Below are 14334 nucleotides of genomic sequence, written 5' to 3'. Positions count from 1 at the left end.
TACCCCTTCCCCTTGCCACTCTGTTTCAAGGGCTAAAAACATTCTCCTAAGAAACGGGACACCACTACTACACTGTACGTCATTATAATGCGTCACTGATCCTACAGAGCCGCATTTGTTGGAGGCTCTCCCGTTCGTGATTGCATTCGGGAGACGATCCTGGTTACAATTACTTTTTTGCAGTTGTATATGTTGCGGTTCTATCGTGCAATCAGTAATGCGTTAGGTTAGCAAAATTTTGTGACTTTTTATAAAAGTTTCAAGTATTCAAGACAAGAAACGGAACACAACATTAAATTTACTCACCCTTACCCCTCCAATTAAAAGAGAATCGAGACACCTTTAACCCTTACATGAAGGCGCTAAACAGAGGGTTAGGGATTAGGAGTAGAAATGGGATTCGGCCTTAGTCATCTATGTAAACATTTATCTTATCTACATGTGAAACCCGGGGCCTTTGAGCAGCTGAGGATAGGTGAGATGTCTTTTCAGAAAAAATCTCCATTGGCTTCAAAATCGTCTGAAATCTCATGTGCAAATATAAAGATCCAAACAGAGTTATGTCCCAGTCAAGCCTGTTTATGGTGACCATTCTTTTTATTATTTAAAGGTGTACTTCAAGTACATAAATTGTGGGTGAAATATACACATAGATCTGACAAGCAAACTGCCCACGCTGACGCAAAACTGCTTCTACCTCTCAGAAAAAGTATGTCTTTACTTTTCATTATTATGGCACATAATAAGGCCTGAAAGTTCTAAGTAGTGCCATGCCAGTTTAGGTCCAAATGTATTTTTTTGTTATTGATAAACTTATGAACTTTTTTGTGAACAATAATAATAATAGTCATATAAATATTATGAGTGATTTCAACCATTGGGGTGGCAGGGATTTCCATCTTTTCAGATTTCTGTCTTTTCTATGAAATGTAGAGGACTTTCATCTTTGGCCTCCAATCACTCATTTCCTAAAGAAATATAGTGGAATCTTTTGCATACAGGGTATAAAAATATGCAATTTGTCCCCAACTAGAGCCCCCCTCATCCACTCTCGGCAATTTCCACCAATGTTTAAAGTGCCATTCCTTCCAAAAACTAAAAACAGTATGAAATAAAACATCACACAAATCTACTGCAACATTCTCTGAAACTCATGGCGAAAAGAAATGCAAACAAAACAGATTCACCAATGATAGCATATCACATCTAATTTCTTTCCATCAGAATGCAGGTAGGTAGAGCTTTCACAAAGATTGGGAGGATCATCACCAAGATGCTGTTATTATCTGCTATCCGAAATGTTTTTAGCTCTTGGCAGACGATGATAGTTACACCGAGAAAATCTTCCTGCCTGACTAGGCCTTTGGAACTGACGGAGTATTGAAGCAAGTATAAATTTGGCGCTGTTGACAGTAAAGTGCTCCTGGCTAGCTCTGTGCTTGCACCTGTTTTTCTAGCAAGACTGACAGGAACAAAAAGAAATAAGAAAAATCCCTGAAAGCTATTGTGATGTAGATCAACAAACCACAGATTAGGTTTTTTTAATCAGCCCCCCGTTTGCCTTCTGGTAAAAGATCCAAATAGCGAATAAACACAAGTTAGAGGAGTTAGATTTAGCAAAAAGAAGCCAATTTAATCAACTACAGCATTAAATAAATAACCTTATTTTGGATTCCAGTTCTTATCAAAGTCTCATCTCATTCAAAGTTGATTTGGGCAGACTGTTTATTCCTTTAACATCTTACAGCAAAAATGGCTAGATAAACTTCTAAATGGAACAAATTTAAACTGTACATTTATTTGGCGAATTTATTTTTATATTTATACATTTTTATCAATATACAGTATGTGTTTTCTAGGATTGAACCCACACCCTTTGGGGTTGCAAAAGCCATGCTCGACCAGTTGACAATTAAACTATTCAGTGTTCACATTACTCTAAGATCTTTAAATGCAACACTACACCAGTTTTCTTGCTATTGTTTTGCCCTTATAGACACACCAACATAAAAAGTTCTACACAAGCATCAAACATAATCTAGAATTATATCAGTAGACATTTCATCAAAAGAGCATTTTTGTCACTTCCGTCTGTCTAAAGTCTCTGCTGTTTCAACAGATGCTTACATTCTTAGATTTCATCTCACAGCTAATATGTATCCAGAACTTTTTTTTTCCAGTGCCCTTTTATTTCAGTTGATGCCCTGAGGGCCTGTGTCAATATATCATTTTCAGACTTTCTGTTCTTGTGACCTTTTAAAGACTTTGAAAGCCTCTATTTTGACTTCATCGCCTCATACATGATGGAATGCTGTGATTTATCTAGATGCAACATAACCCCTCCTAGGACAGGCTAAATCATTTAGATTGATGGCTCATCGATTATAACAGCAGGTCAGCAGCTGACAGATACACGTGCTGTATTTCACACTTTGTAAGAATGGTCACTATAGCCATTCATTACACAGGCTTAACTGCACATGTGGGACCACCTCCTCGTATCCAAAACTGAACCTGGCCCTGGTTTCATAACCCCCATGCACTTACCCCTGGAGATCCTACCTGGAAACCTTGGACGGTGATGCGCACCGTATCCCCTACCTTTGCCCTTTCAGGGGTTATCACAAGCTTGGGGCCTTTAGGGGCCGCTGTAGAGAGAAACAAAAGAAAAAAGTCACTCTCTGTTACAAAATATTAAACCAAACCACATCACAATGTTTCGATATTTTCAATATAAAGAAATGGAGTATTCATATTCTTTAAATCCCAAAGTATACTTGCGCTATAGGTCAAGGCATTTGACTTAGAAGTCATTGGTTGAGGCTCTAGGGAATCTATGTTTTCTTCATTGAAATGGTTGAGGAGTATTTATTCCCCAAGAGGGACAAGAACTAAATTGGGTAGACACTCATTACTGAAGAAGAAACAGAGCGTGCAAGGCAAGCGTTGGAGAAAGTAAGATAAGAGACACTTAGTGAACTAATTCCCTTGTCTTGCTTGGACTGAATCTCCCGGATGGCTTTAATTTGGTCTCTGAGAATGACTCAGATGTGATGAAGAAAGGGAAGGTTAAAACATCATATTTTGACCTTCACAGACACTAAGGATTTCTCTTGTGTACTCAAGGGAAAGATAAGAAAGTGATTTTGAACACGTCTGGAAAGTGAGGCAACGAGTGAAACTTCAGCTATTGGCGGGGTGAGCGTGGCACTTTATAGCGGCGGAGTAAAAGTGGGCCTTCATCCGGCCCCGTGTTAAGTGGTTCTGCATCGTTTCCTCTGATTACCGGCATGCACTCTGCGTAGCCTTGAGAATCATAAAATACGTTTTGTGAGCCATATGTTTGCGCAGATACACAATTCTAGAGCCTGGCTTGGTAAATGTAGATCAGACTTGAAATTGTTCAGAAATATATCCCGCTGTGGCCCTTTTTCAACCCCCATTATGGCTAATGCTGCTCTTTGGCTCCTACTACACAAACAGATAATCCAACAACAGAGAACTATTTGAAACAATAGCTAATCATGATTTTAGCCATCAATCAAGTCACAGAGTGTCCAGTTTAAGCTAATGAGGCATTGGGCCAGTATCAGTCAGTTTAATGATTACCCCCCAGTTGTTACTTAATGGATTATCATTTCCGCTCTCACGTCTGTAATGGGTCCAGTGAATGTGTATTTCGCACATAAATCAAGTTATGGCAGGAGGCTATACTGAATACACACAGATCCTCTTTCCTCAGCTTCCTTATTATAAAATGATATTGGGATATTAGCAGCCAGTCAATGCAGAGGGTAGAAAAAGATGTGAAATGCTATACGCAGTTAGCGATTAAGAGCTTGTCAAGACATGGATCATGACTCATTGACTTTATCGATTTTTTCTGAAAAACAGTTGAAAAACAACGGATGCCATTGATAGGGCTTGAGTTCTGAGAGAGCGGAGGACATTCAAAGGCCTGACCCTGCCTTTATCGTACCGAGTGGATGAATTAAGGGATCAATATGTTGGATAGCCCAACCTAAGCCCTTACCAAAGGAGTTGACAAAACCAGTAACTGAGCTGTGATATTTCCTCCTCATTTCACCTTTGAGGTCCTTTGAAAACATTTTTATAAAAGGATGAGACACAGGCACCAATTTTAGATCTAAGCATTGTTTTAAAATGAACTTTACGGAAATACACTCACCTAAAGGATTATTAGGAACACCTGTTCAATTTCTCATTAATGCAATTATGGTGGTGGTGTAATGGTGTGGGGGATGTTTTCTTGGCACACTTTAGGCCCCTTAGTGCCAATTGGGCATCGTTTAAATGCAACGGCCTACCTGAGCATTGTTTCTGACCATGTCCATCCCTTTATGACCACCATGTACCCATCCTCTGATGTCTACTTCCAGCAGGATGTCACAAAGCTCGAATCATTTCAAATTGGTTTCTTGAACATGACAAAGAGTTCACTGTACTAAAATGGCCCCCACAGTCACCAGATCTCAACCCAATAGAGCATCTTTGGGATGTGGTGGAACGGGAGCTTTGTGCATCCCACAAATCTCCATCAACTGCAAGATGCTATCCTATCAATATGGGCCAACATTTCTAAAGAATGCTTTCAGCCCCTTGCTGAATCAACACCACGTAGAATTAAGGCAGTTCTGAAGGCGAAAGGGGGTCAAACACAGTATTAGTATGGTGTTCCTAATAATCCTTTAGGTGAGTGTAAGTATGCTTCATTTTACCACGCATTTTTAAAGCATACTGTACGTGGTAAGGCATCCATTATGAAAATAGGGGAAATTGGCTACTCAGTCAAAAGAGAAATCAAAAGGCAAGTGTACTTGGAATACTTTTGATTTACGTATACTTAAATAGTATAACTGATAGATATACTCAGACTTTTCTGTCAGTAACTGTCCCTTTAAGAACACTTCTTGGAAAAAGTAGACTGAAAGTAAACTTATTTTCTACTTAAAAAGAAATATACTAATAGCACACTTGATCAAACATCTGCAGCATGACAGCCAACCTGATCTTGGGAAAAGATAAAAAGCAAGAATGAAGCCCTATCGCTATGTATGAAAATAAATTTGTAATGTGCAAATGAGATTTTTTAGTGGGCAGGAATACAGTCATTGCCAAAAGTATTGCCAGTGACATAATTTTGTGTTTTTCATTACCTCTGCAATTCGCTCTGGCATGCTGGATATTAGCTTCTGGGCCAAATCCTGACTGATGGTGAACCTTTTTTTTCTTATTAGTGCTATGAGACCACAATTATTGGGCTTCTGCTTGTCCACACACTTTTTGAGGATCGACCATAGGTTCTCAATATGGGATTGACATCTGGGGAGTTGTTTTTTTGCAATTGTTTAAAATGCATACGATCACTGCATAACAACCATTAAACAATGTGAATGAACAAGACAACAGCTTAAGCAGAAACTTTTCAAAACACAGCATTTATGTCACCGTCAATGCTTTTGGCCACGACTGAACACTCTACTGTATAAATTAAAATCAGAAGGAACTAATAAAGAATGCTGATGAAAAAACTTGTCTTACATTAATATATGCACTAAGCTTTCTAATTAGTCAATGGCCATTAGTACTCATTTCACTTTATGTTTTCTGAGCAAACCAATGTTAGCTTGTACTTCTATGGTCTACTGAATTTCCAAGCAACTAAAGCTTGACTCTTGAATGCTTAATGAAAATAAGGCATTCGCACACCCCCAAACAACCCACAACATACATCTGCGTCCTTATTATCTGTCTGTTGCGTGGAAGAACCTGGCATGCAAGCATAGATCATCTCTTGCCTATGGATGTGAGAAAATAAGTCATTCCCCTTCTGTATTTTTGCTGAATCAGTGGCACCTTCACCCATGCAAATCCTCTACCGCTGAGTCTTGCCCGGCTTTAATTATTAAGGCAGCGAGTGAATCAGTGCATATTTGGATATGACTGACAGACCAAGTCAGGGCAATAAGCCCAGGCGTGAAGCTCTGAGGTGAGGACAGCGTTCCGAGAAAACCGCCTCCACGGACCGACCACATCCATTTAGAGCGCAGAGCGAGTCTAGGCTCATGAATATTCAGTGGGTGTAATACAAATTTTAATCCCTGTCAAGATGTTTCTGTCTCATGTGGAAAATATTAAAACCTGTGAAAGATTTATGACTTGTGAATGCTGCTATGACTTTGCGTTTCATTTCCTGACTGAGTGCAGGTTAGTGAATCACCTGAACTGGAAGTGTCATCACGGTTCAGATGAATTAATAAAACTTTGCGCCGAATCTCAGAGGTGGGTCCTTGCATGGTCTTTGCTAACTAGGACTCGACTTACTACTAGAGTTGCGGTAGCAGGCATAATACATTTCTTAACATGAAGAATAAATTATTTTATTAATAAGCAAACAAAGCAAATCAACCCGCACACATACTCGCAATACTTCACACTGAAATCGCTGCTCACAGTCACATGGGGTTGTGCCAAACTCAAGCCAGGTTTGGTAATGCTTTGAATTCTGAATGAGATCCAATTAAAATCAACAAATGCACATTTTTGCTTCTGTATTGTCGAGAACAAAGAGAAGCTCTTTATCTTTTTAGGGAACAGCCACTGTTGAATGTACGCCTCAAATTGTTGCATAGAAAAGGTCTTGTCAGAATATGAAAGCAGAACGTTAGCAAGCCTTTTTGAAGGCCTGCACTCTAGTGAATTCACTTATCTCCCTCACTACCATGCAAGTGTTGGTATTCCTCCCTTTCTTGTGCAACTTGAGACGCTGCTCTCGAGACACAGTTTCGATACGTTCTAGCTTTGATGCAGCAAGAAATCGCAGCAAAAGTTCCCGATTCTTTACAGAAGTGACTGAGGTCAAAGCTTTTTATATTTGGTGGCACGCTTGCTCAAAGAATGACTGTAGGCCCATTGAAGTTTAAATCCAATGTATGAAGTTCCATTGCTTTTTAATCTCTCTCCTTTGCTTTCTTCTTTGTTCCTACTTATCTGTAAATCAAAAAACAACGAGAGCTTAAATATCATTCACCTACAGGAAAAGTTAACCTAAAAACGACTCACTTTACTTACCCTTCTGTCATTTCAATCCTGTTAGGACTTTCTTTCTTCTGCGGAACACAGAAGATGTTTTGAAGAAAGTTGGTCACTGAACAACTGCAGTAGCCTACTCATTGACTTACATTGGTTTTGTTTATATACAATTGAATTGGTAACGCTGTTGTTAAGTTACCAACATTCTTTAAAATATCTTCTTTTGGGTTCTCCCGATGAAAGAAGGTCATACAGGTTTAAAACGACACGAGGGTGAATTTAATTTCTGGGTGAACTATCACTTAAATTTCATCATGTATCATAAGCCGTAATGCAGTTGTGAAGATGCAAGGCGATCCTTTATTGTTGCCTATGTGCTGTTTACTTTGCTGTCAATCTGTCTCTATTAGTTATTTTACTGTATTGAAACCAAGTTTGAGACTAAAAGAAAAGCATTATGGTGATCCGTTAGGAGTTACTCACGGGTATGTTAAACATAAATCTGTGTTTTAAAAAAAAAGATTGTTCTAAAACGTATCTGTTGGAATATTGAAAGGAGGAGAAATACTGCATGGAACCTGCATCAACCTCTAAAGCATCCTTGTTTCTCCTCTACACTGCTTTATCTCTAGTTTCTTCCCCTTCATCTCAGTTTCAGTGCTCCTGCACCACTAAGTGAGAGAAATGTCTCTGTTTATCTTGTCTGGTGTCTCATCACTTGCCTCTTTCTGAGGGCTGATAGCAGAGACTACAAGTGAACGCCAGCTTTGAAGTGATAATGGAATCTTCGGGCCATCTTTGTTGTAGCTTAAAAGGCAAAAAAGGGCTGCTATGCATGAAAATACAATGGTATGTTGGCGTCTCATTGGTGAGAGGAATTTCGATGCAAAAAGCCAATATTACGTATAGAAATAAGAAACACAAATAAAAGTCATATCCTCGCTTTCGTATCTCAAACAGAATACGGTAGATTTTCTTACATTTATAAAGAGGTTGCGACAGTGGGGTCCTATAACAAAGCTGACTTTAAGGCTATGGTGAGATTCTTTTTATGCTTGATTTCTTTAATTCAGGTTGACTTTTTCAGTGACGTGGTTAAGTTAACTCAATCCACCTCGCAGACAGCTCAATGAATTGGCCTGTCAGTCATTGGAAGATTTTGCATTCTGCATTAGCGGCCGCAATCTGCTTGCCTGTAACGCAATTAAGCAACAAATAGAACCAGTGTCGGTCTCACTGCATCTGTCAGAGGGGGATGTAAAGCGATTCGCCCATGATAAGACGAGTGGAGGGAAATAATGGCGTCAGGCACGTTTAGCTTCAAGGTCAAAAATGTGAAGCTTTCAGGTTGTTCCAAGAATCTGTATCTTTCCCAATCATTAACCATCAAAGCAAAAAGAAACACTTACCCAGTGTAACCTCAGTCTGCATAGGCATGGATAGAGCTGGGTGCGTGACCTCGCAACTAAACAGGGCGTCGTTGTCCAGCTGCGGGTTCAGGGTCCATGTAAGCTTTGCTTGAACCATCACAGACCCGTCGCTCTGGGGGATGTGCGTGTTGCTGAAGTAGTACAGGGGGTCCGTGCTCTGAACCCAGCGGGGAAACTCCCGGCTCACCACCGTCTCCGGGATGGTCTCTGTAGCCGGGCTTGGCTCATTACCAGGCTGCCTGGCCATGTAGCTCCGACCAGGGCTCTCAGTATGGAGACGTCCAGGCCTGCCATCCGGACCCAGCAGAGAAAGTGACTTCCGCATTTTAGTGTCATCCAGGTCCCGACTGATCAGAGGTCTGGCTCCACGCACCCCTGCAGAGCCACCGCCCTCGTAACCCACAGTGGGGGAAAGGTAGGAGATCACCTCTATTAACTCTCCATCCCGCTTAAATTGTATCTGGAGAAAAAACACAGAAAATTAACTGGAGGTATGACAGAGGGTGTGTAAATGTTTCAACAGCCCAGGGGGCATTGACATTAAAGATTCCTGGTTTGAGACCAAGTCATGTCTTAAATGTATGTGTTTGGCAGACGCTTCTATCCAAAGCAATTTACAGTGGATTTCAAGGGATTATTTACCCCCCAAAAAATTTTGTCATCATTTATTCAACTATTTTCGACTCTTCTGTGTAACACAAAATAAGATGTTTTGAGAAATGTCTGAGATTTTGTGTCATTACAACTGAAGTCAATGGGGGACAACGTTGTTACGTTACCAATGTTCTTTAAGATCCTTTTTTTTTGTTCTGCAGAAGAAAGAAAGTCATACAAAGTGAGTAAATGATTACTATCTCTTTAAGGATCTTAGGATCATTCTGTGTTCTGTGGAAATCAAATTATGACCTTTGTGTTGCTAACATAATGTTCTACCAATTGAGCAACGGGAACACTGCACGAACACTTGGTTCATTATATAAAGTTTTCAGTACAACAACTATAAAACAAAACTAGATTAAATCCAAAACAGCCAATGTCACTAAGCAATACATGTTAAGTTGATGGACATCACCTTCCAAATGTCACACTACATAACGTCTCCAGCCACTTCATTTGTACATGCACCAAAAATAAAAAAGATTTTATTTACAATTACTGTGTGAATTGATGCTTATATATTCTAAAAATTAAACGCGATTCCATAAAAATCTAAATACCAAATCAAATGAATTGGGACATTAAAATATGTTCTCAAATTTCACACTTGTAAAGACCACCATGTGAGAAGAGAGAATCATTAAAAAACTGAGAACGTTTTAAAAAGAGAAAGAGAAAGCCACTCTCTGCAACAACATTCAAATTAAGTAGTAAAATAACACGTCCTGTGATTGACAAGTCTAAACAACAGTATCTGGGACAATGCTAAGCTTCTTTCAACAAACAACAGCAAATACACGTGACACAGTTTCTGCTTTGCACTGATGTTCCTCCAGCACGCCGCTGAATCCGTCTCTTCCCACTACGGTGCATCTGGGTATTGAGATTCCCGACTGGTAAATCACTTGACAGGGAATTAAGTTCCCACTTCAACACACAACCTCCAGATATGTGTATTAAATTCAGCAGGCCTAATGCCTGTAGCATTAATGTTTTCACAGCGCTCTGCTTGTACCCCATTTACCAGGAATCCCTGCCTTTTCGTTCTTTCACAGCTCTGCAAGTAGGAAAGAGAGGGATTTAGTTTAAGACAGGTGCAAGCTGCATGGTATATATAGCATATTATATTCTTTAAATCCCATTTTCGTAAGATTAAAGTGTTGATGCATGACGTGAAACTTTCCCTTGCGCTCTTCTGCCCTTTTTCGGTTACATATGTTGGGATTTCTTATGCCTGTGCACTCAGCTGGGCTCCCTTTCGCACTGGATTAGTATTACTTGGGGACCTCTGGTCATTTGTAATAACTGCAGAGATTGTCTGTGATCTAAATCCCGTGTGAATCGGCCACGTCTGTAATTTGTAAAGTAAAGACAAACACAGAGGTCTCGTGATAATGTTAGTCCCGTACGAATATTCATCTTTGTGATTTGGCGGGCTCATAAATCATTTTTCAAGGTTTTATCCACCGTCTGCGAATAATGGTGGCTGTTTTGATAGTAATTTGGTTGATGGGTAATTTCCGTACATTGCCAAAACTGTTGTTTTGGCCGGCAGTCTCCCGTTTATTTATTTATCATCGAAAACCTTGTAACGTTGTCAACATTTGAGACCCGTGATCGCAAACCGGACAGAAGATCACCGTGATCGCGGGTCTCAAATGCTAACAGGTACGGTCATACTGTATATCATTAAGCACCATAAAACAATAAATTTGAGTAAAATAACAGGCTGCCAATGCGCCACATGAAATACAGATGTGAGAAGGTAATTTATAAATCACACAAGGTCCCCACATAGTACTAATCCCGTGCGAATATGTTGAATTGAGCTCACGTCCTTGAGATGCCTTCTTACATCTTCACAGGAATTGAGAGAAAGAGAAAAGGGACAGGGTTATTTTCCTTCATGCAGAGACTGTTTTTGCAGCTAATGTTATCTAAAGTACACACTTTATCTCTGTTGCTGAGAGAGGTTAACAGAGTATACCACACTGTGGCTTTTACATGCATTATCTGACTATTTGCGACTGCAGCCACATGGAAGAAGAGACAAAAGCAGATGCGTAGTGGAAACCTCATGCTAATAGGTATAGGGCTCCAGACAACAGCTAATGCCTAAGAGAAGAGGTTTGTGTAAGATAACAAAACAATGCCTTGACTATGGAGTCCTTTAGAGAGAACAATGTATTAGTTCACAGAACTGCTGGATACTGGTTCGAGAGCTGTGTGAGAAATAAATAAAGGCCAGTGTATTATACATTTCCAACTGAGAGTTTCTAGAGAAGGTTACCACCTAAACTTAAATACACTATATAGCCACGGCTCACAGAAAAAATTGAGAGCCCACTCCTAAACTATCTTCAGTCATAACTTCAAGGTAAGCTTTTGAGTAAAAGGATCTTTTTCGTTTCATTTTGTGAACTAGTGACATCATTTCTTCTAAATTTCAAAATGATTATTTGTCTTTGTTTGCAGAAAGTTGAAACAGGACAAACTGGTGAAATCTTAAATATGTCAAATAAAAAAAATTAATATCCTGGAAGTCCTTGTATCCTTGTATTCAAATTCAGAGCTTTTTCAGAAAATGGAAAAAACGTTTTCAACGATTAAATATTGTGTTGTCAAAGATGACAAGCTCTCTTTTATACTTTTAGATATTTTCAAAACCCATTGTCAAACAAAAGGTGACTAACAATAATGATTTATGGCAAAAAATACCAACCACGCAATTCATTTTTAGACAACACATTACTAATTTAAGTGCATCTAAGATACTTAAGGATCGGTACAAAAATAAATATATGTTAGAAAAAGCCTCATATTTTCATAACTTTCACTTGTCTTTGCTTTATTTTAGTCTTTCACAAGGCCTTCGGTTGACTAATATCTGAGATTTCCTTTCGGAAATTCACCAGACATTAGTTTGGAATTACCACAATAAATGCAGAAGCGCTATATTTTGTATATAATCTGTAGAACCAAGAAGCTGTATTTAAAATGTATGCAAACACAGCTTTTTATTACCACGCAGTGCTCAAACAGCCCAACGCTAGTGTCAATGTAAAGTAAATGGTCCAATCGAATCAGCTAATCATATGCAGTCAGGCGTGAGCGTGCATATACGTTCTGCATTTACAAACAACTATTTGCTATTCATTCTCTGCCACACCAGCCGATTACTGGAGTGAAAGAGTGTATGCTTCCAACGCCACTCACAAGGCTCGAGTGTTTTGCTTTGGGGAGTGTCAATGCCACAATCCACATGGAAAGTGTGGTGTTGGCACTCAGCTTCCTTCAAAGTGAACTGTTATTGGCTTGCACACTGCGTATCCTGTCCAGGCAGATTGTCCTCCTAATAAAACCTCTTGCTACATAGTAATAAGTAATGCACACAAACCGTAACGAGCCCTTTGTGAGTGATTAAGTTATATAACCCCACTAATTCACAATGCATGGTTCACAAATGCTGCATCTCATTACAAAAAATACCAATAAAGAGTGATTTATCCTCCGCCCAAAATTTATACTGTTATTTTTCAATCTTAGTGGAAGATTTCAAAAATGTGGAGTTGCTTATTTTATTAATGTGCCAACTGCAGTAACTCCATTCGACCACCATGTGGAGATATAAATCCTCCGCCAAAATCTGGGTTTGATCTGAAAGAGAGAGAGTTAGCTTGTCTCTGTAAATAGTGCACAGAACTCCTATTCATAGCCATGCTAATCACCAAGGTAACGGTCACACAACATGCTGAACTCGTTCCAAACTCCCATCTCCACACAGTCTCTTCAATTATTCATACTGTAATACTGCTCCCTGAATAGTCCAGTGTTTGTGCAGAACAGTCTCTGTGTCTCAGATAACATTTTTTAGTTCAGTGGTTCAGATAGATGGTTGAAAGTCCTTTATTGAGCAGCAATATTGATGTGGTTTCAGCATAGTGGCATGCAAACTCATTCCTAAGAAAATGTCCAATCAGAGATGGGGGATGCAAGTGATGTCATACGTACTACTGCATATTACCAAATGCTCTATTAATCATTTTTGCAGAGCATTGCCCTATCCCACAAAGCCCATTGTTTTCTTTCAAAGAGGGTAATCGATTGTCCAAACAAATAAGGGCTTGCAATTAATTTCCCTCTAACATGCTTCAATAATTGCTTCGCTTCTAAGTCCTAAATCACGAACAATCCTTTTTGTCGATACAAATGAGGTATCAGACACGTCGGATGCACTGTTGAGTGTTCGGCTAATTTGATTGGCTGTCGTGAAGGCAGAGTTTATAAAGTCCCTTTTTAGCTGTTAGGGAGATGCTAAGGCCGTCACAACCCAAAATAGTTTCACACAGACACTTGTCTCGTCTCTCAAGAGTTTAATTATATACAGAGAACTAGTCTATCCAAGCACAATCTATTGCACCATAAAATATTACAGTCTGAAAGAAACCATATTTGAAATGTTTTTGGCAGTTCTTCGAACACTTAACTATGAAATGAAAAAAAGTCTTGTTGTAGTCTCTGAATGAATCGGTGTTCCAACACGCTTCACACAATGAAAGTGCAGAAAACGTGCGCGCACCTCTGCGGATTTCAATGAGCGCAGCAAACAAACAGCTTTGTACCAGTGTTCGCCCGCGCCACAGCACAATGCATCACATCGCCAGCAGAGCAGTTTTCCCATGAATGGACGCTAATGAAGGCACCTGCATGCAGCCTATTGCCAATTTTGAGTGGCATGCTCATTTAGAGACTTAACAATAGTGGCTGTTACTTTGGGCTCTCTTGTTGCTTTCAAACTTGTCATATTTAATCACTGGAGTGTCAGAGAGATGATGCCGTCACTTCTGCACTTACAATGCAAGTGTGAGAGCTGAACGGACTTAATCACCCCCTGTATTATCTGTCATTATCCAGCTCTCACTCAATCAGCAGCAGATTGTGCGGAGGACACACCAGATTGTCCTGTCAGGCGAGGCACTGCAGAGTATTCAAGTGCTGCCTGGTTTTCAAAATAAGAAGCACCCCTTGAGGTTTATTGGCCAGGTGGACAGACCTCCAAACAATTTTTTTTTAACCTAAAGATAGGCTCTTGACAAATATGTTTAAAATAATGTGGACGGGTCATATTAGTGGCACAGAACAAAATCTGGCTGCTACCATAATGTTAATTTGTTTTTGCATAATGGTGCAGTTA

General features: G+C 39.6%; 1 protein-coding gene across 2 annotated transcripts in view; it reads right to left on the bottom strand.

Annotated features, from left to right (window-relative positions):
- Positions 1-14334, bottom strand: part of igsf21a (immunoglobin superfamily, member 21a) — a 224451-nt gene that overhangs the window by 7357 nt on the left and 202760 nt on the right. The window contains exons 6-7 of one of the 2 annotated variants that reach the window (XM_056734385.1): positions 8463-8943; positions 2548-2648 (exon numbers count right to left, since the gene is read on the bottom strand). In XM_056734385.1, coding sequence (XP_056590363.1) covers positions 2548-2648; positions 8463-8943 — 582 coding nt within the window. The remainder of the gene's footprint in view (positions 1-2547; positions 2649-8462; positions 8944-14334) is intronic. The other variant, XM_056734386.1, reaches the window with a different exon arrangement.

The sequence above is a fragment of the Triplophysa dalaica genome, chromosome 21 (genome assembly GCF_015846415.1).
Source record: "Triplophysa dalaica isolate WHDGS20190420 chromosome 21, ASM1584641v1, whole genome shotgun sequence".
NCBI classification, from domain to species: Eukaryota; Metazoa; Chordata; class Actinopteri; order Cypriniformes; family Nemacheilidae; genus Triplophysa; species Triplophysa dalaica.
The sequence above is the reverse complement of the archived record's forward strand: the minus strand, read 5'-3'. Positions and strand labels throughout refer to the sequence as shown.